Source organism: Rana temporaria, chromosome 5, assembly GCF_905171775.1.
Source record: "Rana temporaria chromosome 5, aRanTem1.1, whole genome shotgun sequence".
NCBI lineage: Eukaryota > Metazoa > Chordata > Amphibia > Anura > Ranidae > Rana > Rana temporaria.
Window position 1 is genome coordinate 367,353,894 of NC_053493.1, and position 12,407 is coordinate 367,366,300.

Here is a 12,407-nt window from a genome sequence, read left to right on the forward strand (position 1 = left end):
ACTCCTTTTAAATTTTCACTTTTAAGAAGGGAAAATAGTAATTGGACAAGGCTTCCCAAAGCCGGCCAGACACGGATCGATTTTCTATCCTGCAATCACGGGAAAGAAAATTACTTGATTCCCCTATCAGCACAGTCAGTCTCCCACAGAGACACTGTGTTGTCTCTACGGGTTTACTATAATAATGGCAATAATGTAAAATTTGATTAATCAACTTGGGTAAAAAAAAATGCCAAAACTGCCAATACATGACTCAAACCATCTGGCCTGCTTAATGCTGGCTATAGAAGTTTGGACAATTTTTGCTCATTTGGGCCATGGGGGTGGTCCTGCAGGAAAAATTTCAGTCAGATGAAGAATCAGACAAATAGAGATTTCCTCCTACCAGATGCAGTAACACCTGGTTCACACTGAATGAGGCTTTGAAATCAAGTGACTAAAGTGCGATTAAAGCCACCGGTCAGCGCGATTTCAGGCCGACATCTTTGCCACTTCATGCACAGATGCCAATGCAAATCGCACATAAAATCGCCAAAAATAGTGCAGGAACCTTTTCAAAAATCGGTGCAAGTCAGAGTAGCACCGGTATGAATAGTTCCATAGCCAGAAATAGGGTGCGACTTTGATCTGTCAAATCGCATGACAAGTCGTCGCTGTGTGAATGGGGCCAACCGTTAAGCGTCAATAAATTTAGGTAGTCATTGGTGCTGCAGCTGCTGAATGCAATAGACAGAAATTAGGGTTGCCACCTCATGCCTTTAGGGCCGGTTCACACTGATGCGATGCGGGAACCCTGCAAATCCACTGCAAATTCCTGCATTGCAGGTTTCCCTGCGGCAATTCACAATGCCCAATGCGAACTGCTGGGAGTGTCAGTTAAAAGTTAATGACACCTCCAAAATCAGTTTGCATATCGCAGTGCGATCTGCAAACTCAGACAAGAATCGTATCGCATGGGTGTGAACACCCATGCGATCCGATTCTGCTGCGGACAAAAAAAAAGGGGGGGGGGGGGGTCCTGTGGGAGTTTGATGCAAATTCAGCCATACGATTTGTATGGCTGAAATTGCATCGCACAGAGATCGCATGCACTGCAGTGCGAATCACATCTGAACTGTGACATCACAGCAGTGTGAACCAGCCCTTAAACCCAAACACATTGGTACACAGGTTCTGAGGCTGATTAAAGTGGTAATTAAACTCATGTGGTGACTTATCTGCATTAACTTAGCCTCAGAACCTGTATAATTCATACGTGTTCGGGTTTAAAGGGATAAGGTGGCAACCCTTTCAGCAATGGAGATTCTTATTTTCATGCTGTTTAGGGTCAATGGGGAAAAAAAATGTAGCGATTTTCTCAAGCCTTGTATGGCCTTAACCTGTCAAACCATTGCCCTCCAAAATGCGCCTTATGCCCCGTACACGATCGGAAAAAACCGACAGCAAAAGTCAGAGCTTTTGAACGGAAATTCCGACCGTGTGTATGCTCCATCGGACTTTTGCTGTCGGAATTTCCGCCAACAAAAGATTGAGAGCTGGTTCTCAAATTTTCAGACATAAAAAATCCAGAAAATCCGATTGTCTGTGGCAATTCCGACGCGCAAAATTCTGTTGCCTGCTCGGAAACAATTCAACGCATGCTCGGAAGCATTGAACTTAATTTTCTCGGCTTGGCGTAGTATTGTACGTCACCGCGTTCTTGACGTTCGAAAGTTCAGAGAACTTGTGTGTATGCAAGCCAAGCTTGAGCAGAATTCCATCGGAAAAACCATCCAAGGTTTTTCCGATGGAAAATCCGATCGTTTGTAATTTGGCCTTAGGCCTCGTACACACGATAGGTTAACCAGAGGACAACGGTCTGATGGACAGTTTTCATCAGTCAAAACCGATCGTGTGTGGGCCCCATAGGTTATTTAACCATCGGTTAAAAAAGCCAACTTGCTTAAAATTTAACCGATGGATTCCTAACCGATAGGTAAAAACCGATCGTTCGTAGGCACAACCATTGGTTAAAAATCCACGCATGCTCAGAATCAAATCGACGCATGCTTGGAAGCATTGAACTTCGTTTTTTTCAGCATGTCGTTGTGTTTTACGTCACCACGTTCTGAGACGATAGATTTTTTAACCAATGGTGTGTGGGCGCGACGGACCATCAGTCAGCTTCATCGGTTAACCGATGACAACAGTCCTTCAGACCGTTCTCATCGGATGGACTGATTGTGTGCACGGGGCTTTTTACACTATTAGAATTTTGTTTTAATTTTTTTATTTTAAGCACATTTGTTTCATTTTCTAACCATTAGTGGGGTCGAATCGACATTCGTTGGGATAAGAACATTAAAGGATCAGGATGGAAAAAAATTCTTGAGCAAACTAATTTCTAACTGTCTACGTGGTTTTCATTCTGGAAAGTCCATTCACTGCAAAATTGAATGTTAAAAACAAAATTTGAACTACTTTCAAAACAACATTCGTCACGTTACTATATGTACTTAGAAAACAAAATGTTCATTTGAGCGTAAGCCTAATCTTTAAAAACGGTCATATCTGGCCAAAAATTTGAAGTTCCAGTGGAGACAACTCTCTAATGTCAATAAAATGCTCCCCTGTACCAACATTAACCCAGCCTAAAGCTGGTGGATATACATGCATCGTTTTTTTTTTTTGGGGGGAAAAAAAAAAAAAAACGCACACCCCCAACAAACACTTACAAATTTCTGCATTAAACACAAGTGGATTCAGGGATATCTCCCACTGCAACATTATATTCTGACTATGGTGGACTACCCACCTGTCGCACAGTCCACGTGCATAGCCCGCCAGGAAGTTGGCACTGTGCTGCGCTAATCACAGGTAAGGATGAGCTCCGGCGTGTTCGCATAGAACACGTGCAGAGCCCGCCAGGAAGTCGGCACCCGCGCTGCGCTAATCACAGCCAGGCAGACATTTCCCGATCTCTGCAGCCGAGCATCGGACAATGTCTGCCTGGCTGTGATTAGCGCAGCGCGGGTGCCGACTTCCTGGCGGGCCTTGCACGTGTTCTATGCGAACACGCCGGAGCTCATCCTTAATCACAGGCATCGAGACGTTTCCCGATCTCTGCAGCCGCGCATCAGGACAATGTCTCACTTCCTGTGATTAGCAGAGCACCGACTCCCTTGCGGGCTCTGCACGTGGACTTTGCGAACACACCGGAGCTCATCTATACCTATCAGAATACACTGATCTGCACTGCAAGCACTGATCGAATGCTAATTTTCCAGCAGAACCATTCGACAGAAGTCAGCCATTCGACCAGCTTCTGTTGAAGAGATTGCGGTACGCAAAAAACTAAATGTAGCCGATTTAACAAGAAGCGGACACATTTTGGTACATGCATACCCAGCCTAAGATAAGCTGCTGTCAGAATAAGTTACCTACACCAATCTTAAACAGGTCACATAAAAAACATGCAAAGAAAACGATTACTTAACCACATAATGTCCCCCGAGTTCATCCACCAGCGCCTCTGTGATAGGGATGCTGACATGCATGGTTCCAGGTGAGCTGAGCAGGTATGGCAGAGACAGCGTCTCAGGTGTTCTGTCTGTGTTTGTATAAGTTCTACCTGAGCTCACTATGAGGGCATGGCCTACACACCTGATCCATCAACCAGGAGGAGGGACATACCACACATTACTATACACATGGAGAACCTGCTACTAAGCTAACCAAACACCCCAAGCAGCACTGAGGATACACAGACTATCAACCTTCTGTTTACTGCAGTCAGGTCAAGAGATGACATCTTTTGATGGATTGTCTTCTTTGCATAAAAGGTATACCTAAGGCTTCATTTCCACTTCATTTCCATTTCCACTTCATTTTTACAGACACTTTTCTGAGCGTTTTTTACAGCATAAAAACGCCTGTCCATGTTATTCTATGGCATCATGCCCACATAGGCGTTTTTGAGCTGCAAATGGCATAGGCGTTTTTGAGCTGTAAAAAAAACGCAGGACCAGGGCGTTTTTTTTTTTTTACAAAATAAACATGGACAGGCGTTTTTAAGCTGTAAAAAAGGCTAACAACAGTGGCTGTAAAAACGCCAGTGGAAATGAAGCCTTAGTACAAAACTGTTTAATTAGTATTACTTTTGCCAAATAACACCTTTTCTACCTCTGTCCCTTACCTACATTATTATTATACAGCAGTGGTCTTCAAACTGCGGCCCTTTTCTTGCTTTTATCCAGCCCTTGGGGTACTTTTCCATTCATTGACACCAACAATGGAACATAATTTCTGTCGCTGACACCAACAATGGGGCGTTTTTCCTCCCACTGACACTGTCAAAAGGGTACAATTTCTCCCATTGACATAAATGATTGGGCACAACTCCTTCCATTGACATCAATGCTTGGGCATAATTCCTTCCATTGACATCAACGATTGGGCATAATTCCTTCCATTGACATCAACGCTTGGGCATAATTCCTTCCATTGACATCAACGCTTAGGCATAATTCCTTCCATTGACATCAACGAAAGGGCACAATTCCTTTCACTGACACCGACAGTGGGGCACAACTCCTTCCATTAACACATTAACACCAATGGTGGAGCACAATTCCTTCCATTGGCATTAATGATGGGGCATAATTCCTTCCATTGATACCAATAAAAGGGCACAATTCCTCCCAATGTCAACAACGATGGGGCAAACTTTCTTCCATTGAAACCAACGATAGGGCACTATTCCTCCAACTGACACCAACGATAGGGCACTATTCCTCCAACTGACACCAACGATAGGGCACTATTCTCCAACTGACACCAACGATAGGGCACTATTCTCCTACTGACACCAACGATAGGGCACTATTCCTCCAACTGACACCAACAATAGGGCACTATTCCTTCCACTGACACCAACAATAGGGCACTATTCCTCCAACTGACACCAACAATAGGGCACTATTCCTTCCACTGACACCAACAATAGGGCACTATTCCTCCAACTGACACCAACAATAGGGCACTGTTCCTCCAACTGACACCAACAATAGGGCACTATTCCTTCCACTGACACCAACAATAGGGCACTATTCCTCCAACTGACACCAGCGATGGGGCATTGTTTACTTTCACTGATACCAAAGATAGGGCATTGTTTACTCCCACTGATGCCAGTACTTTTTATACTCCCACTGGCCCCAGTCTGGCCCCCCTAAAGACTGAAAGACAGAAAACTGAACCTCTATTTAAAAAGTTTGGAGACTCCTGTTATACAGGATTTATATAGCACCAACAGTTTGCACAGCGCTTACAAAACATGACATTAAACAGATTACTGTAAGCGGTTTGTAGGCATCCTTCCTTTTTGTAGGTGACACAATGCCGATGCTACAAGGGAAGAGGAGTCTGATAAGGGAAACTGTCCCCTTATGCACTCCATCAGTCTTCTCTGGTTAGATAGGTGCCTGATTTGATGCCAAATTCCTGCAAGATGTCAGGCAGTCATCCTAAAAGAGGGGAACCCACATCATTTGGGCGAGCTTTGAGTGAGTGGTCGGTAAGGGAAAGGAACCCACTGGTTAGGGACAGTGCTTGCCACAGGGCGAGGTTCCAGATGAGAAGGAATACTTAGAACCGGGACTAGGGATGAGCAGGAGGGGCGGCTGCCCTGGGTACTGTTGTATAATGAGTGGTAGGGGGAGCATCAGTGTATGGACTCCACTAGACCTCTGAAGGTATGCTGTGGTATCTCACATCAAGTTATCAGAAGCAGATGCTTTGTGTCCTGTAGTCCTATAAGATGCAAGAGCCTCCATGGATCAGATTTCTTTTTTTCAGCACATCCGGTAGATACTCAATTGGATTGAGATCTGGAGAATTGTGAGGCCAAATCAACACCTAAAACTCATTGTGCTCCTCAAACCATTCTTGAACAACATATCAACTTCAGGGACAACATGTTTACTTGCTGCCTAATATATCCCACAGACTTTTAGATGTCATTGTAATGAGAGTCACAGCACATTGTACGCACCTATTTTCTATTACAGTGATGCCGCTGCCATCTAGTGGACACATAGGACATTTATTGCTACTAACATTTCAAGAAAACTAGCAAAAATGTGTCTGTTCGAGAACAGGTATATTTGTGGATAATTATATTATTAGTGTAGCAATGTGGACTGCAATTGCAAAATACAGTGATCCTCCGGTATTTCTATATATCACATGTCCCTCTAGTGCCCAGCGTTACTAACTGACATCATATTTGTGATCCAAACTAAAGGCATTATGGGGTTAGCAGTTCCTCAGAATGGCAATTGCTCTGCATGATGTGACAGGAAGTCAGGTAAATCTGGGGGTGTTGTCACAGACGGGAGATACATTTCTGCCTTGTTTAGAAAATTCACCAATTACTATCAGGTGTCGGCTGCAGAGGTAGCCAGAAAGGTTTAAGGACGTTGGATAGCTTCAGCTGTTTAGAATGGAAAAATTAAGGCCTCTATAAGTTGTCCAGAGGATTACTACTGAATGCTGCATCCTGAGGCTTGTTGAGTTAAGGAGAGCAGTGAGCTGAGGAAAACTTCTGAAGGTGAAGTGGTTGTTGATATTTTTGCTGTGATAAGAAAATCAAAAAGACTATTGTTTTCTGCTGGAAGACCAGCAGTGTCTGCCCAGCAGTAGGCTGTGCCAGACTCCATAGGTAGGTTCCTGTGTTGTGAAGGTAGACGGCCCAAGTGGCCAGGGTTTATTTTATGGTTTTTTTTTGTTTATGCTGTTTGGATGCTTGCACTTGTTTCCAGCAATATGGAAGAATAAACCATAACCCTCGTTTTTTCAACCACCCACGGCTGCCTCTCTGTATAATTCAGTGTGTAGTGAACCCACTCAGGAGGTCACACACCCCCGCTACCGAGCTAACCCCTTACAATGACTATACACCCGGACTACATATGCCAGGGAGATTGCTGGGAGGAGCTATAAAAAAGCCATAGACGTGCCCCACGCTCTCTTTCTCCTGGGGCTGATGCATAACGGTCCTATCTGTGCAGGGAGAGCGAGGTCGCGCCTTACCACGCGGGGTACAACAGTCCAAACCTGTTGAGAAGGGCCTAGCACTGTGTGCTGTTCATCACACATTCATCCAGTATCACCTCGGTCATCTGACAACCAGTGCTTTGAGCTTTGCATCGGGACATCGTCACAGTGGATCTGCTACACGAGCGTCACTCCGGTAGCTGCTGACCAGAAGGCACTGAATCGGCCTGGTCGTTGGTGAGAGGGCAATTGCCCACCTTTGCAAACCTTTCCTTATTACTTCGCTTGGACACTGTGTACAAACAGCTTTACATTGGGAATACTTTACTGCACCTCCCTTTTGAACACTGTACATAGACATCTTTAGCTTCTTCCATTTCAAGAAACCCCATTGCTTGTTACTGCACCTTATTGGATATAATTAATGAGCTCCGACTGCCAGTGAAGACCATCAGGCCTGCAACTGGGACATTGCTGTCAATAATGCTTAAAGGATCACTAAAGGAAAATATTTTTTTAGCTAAATAGCTTCCTTTACCTTACTGCAGTCCTGGATTCATGTCCTCATTGTTCGTTTTTGCTTTGAAGTTGCTGTAATTCTGCTGTGATCTCCACACTTCCTGCTTGTCTGGCTCCTAATGAAAAATCTCATGGCAGCTTTTCACTGTGGTCCAAGCTGTGTGTCTAAAACTCCTCAGAACCATTCAGATTCATTTTAAAAACAAAACACTGCCCTGGATTTGTTTGTTTTTGTTCTGTGTCTCTCTCTACTTCACAGAAACATGAAACTAGTTTAAAAACGAAAGTGAAACTAGAGGCACATTATATTATTGATTTTTATCTATTTTTAATCATTTTTAAAAGGAATCAGTTAACTTTTATGTCTCTATACCCTGTACACAGTCATTTCAGCAAAACATTTTTTTTCCTTTAGTGACCCTTTAAAGGGCCCTCATACCATTTCTACTAAGCCTGATCTCTCATTAGGATTAAAGGTTAATAGGCGGCCTGGGTTCCCCCCTGAAGAAGTTTGCCAGTATAAATACTTAACCTTTGCTTATCCTTTCAGGTCAGGTTCAAGTAGTTTTGAAATGGGCCTTGATTAATTGTGCATCATCACAGGGTGACTAATTGCTGTGAATGCATCAGTATAGATGTGCCAACGTCCCAATATAATGGAAAGTGGAAACTAATAGAAACTAGAAAAAAAATTACTTTTGGCGGCACACAGGTAACGAATATAAAAATCTATAGGTATTTATTATAAAGATAAGTATATAAAAAAGTATCTAGACTAATAGTACAATATTACATCAGCATAGGAACCCAACGTGTATTCCAGTAACACTACCGAGACCTTTATACAAATTCAAATGCATTCACACCATAAAGATGCATAAACATCAAATCGTAAAAAATAAAGAGAGTAAATATAAGGTTTTTGTTCTTGAGAGTGGGTCCAATATGCAGGTCATTAGTTCTTGCTTTGCTCAACATGTTTCGCATAAAAACGCTTCATCAGGAGCATGGAAATAACCAGGTCGCGTTAAATCGGTGAACACAAGCCTGAATATCACCATTGAGGCTATGTATAAAAATGTGGCCCTGACCCAGACAGCCAGCTGGGTTTCTTAGTGCTTCCTTTGTCCTGTATACTGGGTGTATCTGTTCTTATTCTATAAGTATTTAGGTGGGGGCCAGTTCCACAGCCAGGACCAAAAACACTTACAACAAACCAGGCAATAGAGATCTGTGCACACTGGAGACACCTGACAGCATTCAACAGAGAATAAATCTGTCCCTAACCAGCAGGACTGTGTCCCTGCCCTGTCCACTATGCAAAGTGTGCACCAACCAGAGGGGGGATGGGGGATGGTGGGGATGTGTGTGGCAGCACTATTAGCACTGCCCACACCAAAGATGGCCACGGAGGTCAGTCAAGGCAGCAGCACCAAATCAGGCAGCTGCTCCCCTAATGACACCTATGGATAACTCAGAGGAACCTTAGTACCCCCTTGTCCTCCACTCTCTCTGCACAGCAACTGCCGAACCGCACCAACCTTTGCTGGAAGGCCAAACTACACCTGCCTACACAACCCCCCCCCCCCCCAATCCTTTGATAGATGCTGTCCTCTGCATCACAGACACTGATATCAACAAGTAAAAGAGTTCAAGAAGCAAAAGAAAATATGTGGTTACGCAATGTAATTGAAATACCTAACCAACAACAATCATCTTTGGTTAGACCCGATGTGGTGGTGGTCCTCACCAGCTGGCTCAAGTTCAACATCAGAATAATCATCTGATACAGATTGTTCAAATGTACTTTGGATATTTCACTAACACCTGACCTTGATCCCTCACTATGACCTGCCATTACCCACTAGCCAAGTCCTAGGGTGGTAAAGTAACGGGCCTGGCCTAGCGCCATGAATGACTCTGGACCTGGGCAGCAGGTAAGCATCTCAGTGGGCACAGGCATTAAGTTTATGGTAGTCTGCACAGAAGGGCATACTGCTGTCCTTTTTGCACACTAGGACAATGGGGGTGGCCCACGGCTCTGCTTGATTATTCTGCTTTTCAACATATTGCGGGTCCAAGTTTTTTAACCTCCTGGCAGAGGGCAGGTGGGATGTGTTGATATCGCTCTGAATTGGGGATGTATACTCCGTATAGATAGGATGGTCTGCCTGCAGCTGGAGGGCCATCAGTTTGACAACTGTCCCCGATTTCGAGGGACTGTCCCTGATTGGGAGCAATGTCCCTCATTCCTCCTCATTTGTCCCTCATTTTGGTCTGATCTATATAGATGTGTATAAAATGCACTTTTTATCTATCAAAAAGTGTTTTCCACCATTAAGCCGCAAAATACCAGCTTTAACTATACGCCGGAAAAAGCCGACTAGAGACGCCGTAAAAAAATGCGCCGGCCGCTCGTACGTTCGTGGATCGACAGAAATAGCTAATCTGCATACCCGACGCGGAAAACGTCGTGAACGCCACCCAGCGGACGCCAAAGTATTGCATCTTAGATTAGAAAGGCGTACGAGGATGTATACCTGTCGGATCTAACCCAGGTGCCGTTGTATCTTGGTTTGAGAATTCAAACCAAAGATATGACGCGGGTAATTTGAAAGTACGCCGGCGTACTCTGTCTGTGGATCTGCCCATATATATATATATATATATATATATATATATATATATATATATATATATATATATGCGAGTTTCCCCATAGGAAGTAATGGAAACTCAGATAATCCATTCCACAGCCACTGATTGTCTATGCGGTACCCCATGTGGCCAGAGGTGCGGGGGCGCAACCAGAGCTGCTCTAAAACGCTCTGGAACGGAGTGTTTCCGAGCATCTCCGGCGCCCCCGCACCTCTGGCCACATGGGGTACCGCATAGACAATCAGTGGCTGTGGAATGGATTATCTGAGTTTCCATTATTTCCTATGGGGAAACTTGCATATATATATATATATATATATATATATATATAGGCAGATCCACAGACAGAGTACGCCGGCGTACTTTCAAATTATATATATATAATTCTTTCTTTGGGACTGTTGGTGTTTGTGCATTTTTTTTCCGCAATTATTATTGTGACAGGTCTGATGTGTTTCACCCAATGACTCAGGTCAGGCTCACTGTGCCAATTATTACACTAAAAAACATGCAGAGTTATTGGCCTCAAGATTTCATTTAATGCCACTGGGGAAAAAAGGGCCTAGCATTGCAGAAACATAATATAGTACACACTGCACCAATAGATGAAGGTAATGTACTACACACTTTCACTTTATGCGACTAGAACTAAAGGAAATGGTATAAACAGTATATGCAAAAGAAAGAGCAAAATGAACATGCAATGAGATTAATGGTCACATGATGGCGACAAAACACTAAATTCTGTACAGAGGGGAAGGGATCGTTGCAGAGGTAAAATCATATAGGAAATGCAAAATATCCAAGGCCTTTTTGATTGAAGTTCACCTTTTGCATAAAAGTGCAGACAAGGGGCCACGGTAGCTAACGGGAAAAAAAAAACACTTTGAAAAATGCCTGAAGCCTGGATGAAAAGTTCCCATAGTTATTATTCCTTGTCCTGCCATCTTACAAGGATGCTCTATACATTGGATGCTTTCCCCCTGTTGCAGCATTGCATCAGGAGGAGAAAGAGAGTGCATGGCCGCACCTCTTTCAAACAGTGACAGCAAGCGGAGGGAGAAGATCCCCGGCCTGCTGTTACTGGTAGTGCAGGGATCGGGGAATGGCTGCAGGATCGGGAAATGTTACACCTGTGACAGGACAAGATGCTGTCTCTGCGAATGCATCAATTGGTGAATTCAGGGTCGTCTTTAATATTGATTGGACCCTGGGCAAACATTTTTTTGGGCCCCCCCAACCGCTCTTAAACATATAACAAAAAGCAGGAAGACTCAAAATCAGTATATTGCAGCAGATCAGGCAGCAATTGCAATTGGTTGCCAGAGGTTACAGCATATTATTACTGTTCACTGACTGGTTGCTAGAGGTTACACATAATTTCTGCTTGCTCATTTATTGCTAGAGGTTACTGCACATCATTACTGCTCACTGAGAGACCTACTACAGGAGATGACCAGAGACTGCAAATCTAGTACAGAAGATGACCAGAGACTGTGGATCTACTACAGGAGATGACCAGAGACTGCAAATCTAGTACAGGAGATAACCAAAGACTGCGGATCTAATACAGGAGATGACCAGAGACTGCAAATCTAGTACAGAAGATAACCAGAGACTGCGGATCTAATACAGGAGATGACCAGAGACTGCAAATCTAGTACAGGAGATAACCAGAGACTGCGGATCTAATACAGAAGATAACCAGAGACTGCAAATCTAGTACAGGAGATAACCAGAGACTGTGGATCTAATACAGAAGATAACCAGAGACTGCGGATCTAATACAGAAGATAACCAGAGACGGTGGCTCTAGTACAGGAGATAAACAGAAACTGTGGATTTAGTACAGGAGATAACCAGAGACTGTGGCTCTAGCACATAAGATAGTACTAGCTCCTTCTGCCTTCCTGCTCCTCCTGTCCAGAACCTTTACATTGTCTTGAAAGGCTCTGTCCTGCGCCTGAGCTCCAGGCCCAAGTTTGCCCCCCCCCCCGACTGGGGAGCCCTCAAAGGCCTTGACATCCTAGTACTCCAGCTCCAGTTCTTCCACCCGACAACTCCTCCCCAGCTGGGCTGACCCTGGGTATATAAGGAGGCCTGCCCCCTGCCAATCCAGGTTGGGGATTGGTCAGGGCTCTTTAGAACACCCCAGGAAGCTCCACCTTTCCTCTCCCCTCTTCTTCTAGAATCCT

The 12,407-nt window shown here is 44.2% G+C and overlaps 1 protein-coding gene across 1 annotated transcript in view; it reads right to left on the reverse strand.

The window, feature by feature from the left end:
• Positions 1-3,695, reverse strand: part of SNX31 (sorting nexin 31) — a 63,207-nt gene extending 59,512 nt beyond the window's left edge. Inside the window, exon 1 of the mRNA XM_040354789.1 lies at positions 3,477-3,695. Coding sequence (XP_040210723.1) covers positions 3,477-3,536 — 60 coding nt within the window. The 5' untranslated portion in view covers positions 3,537-3,695. The remainder of the gene's footprint in view (positions 1-3,476) is intronic.
• Positions 3,696-12,407: the final 8,712 nt, after the last annotated feature.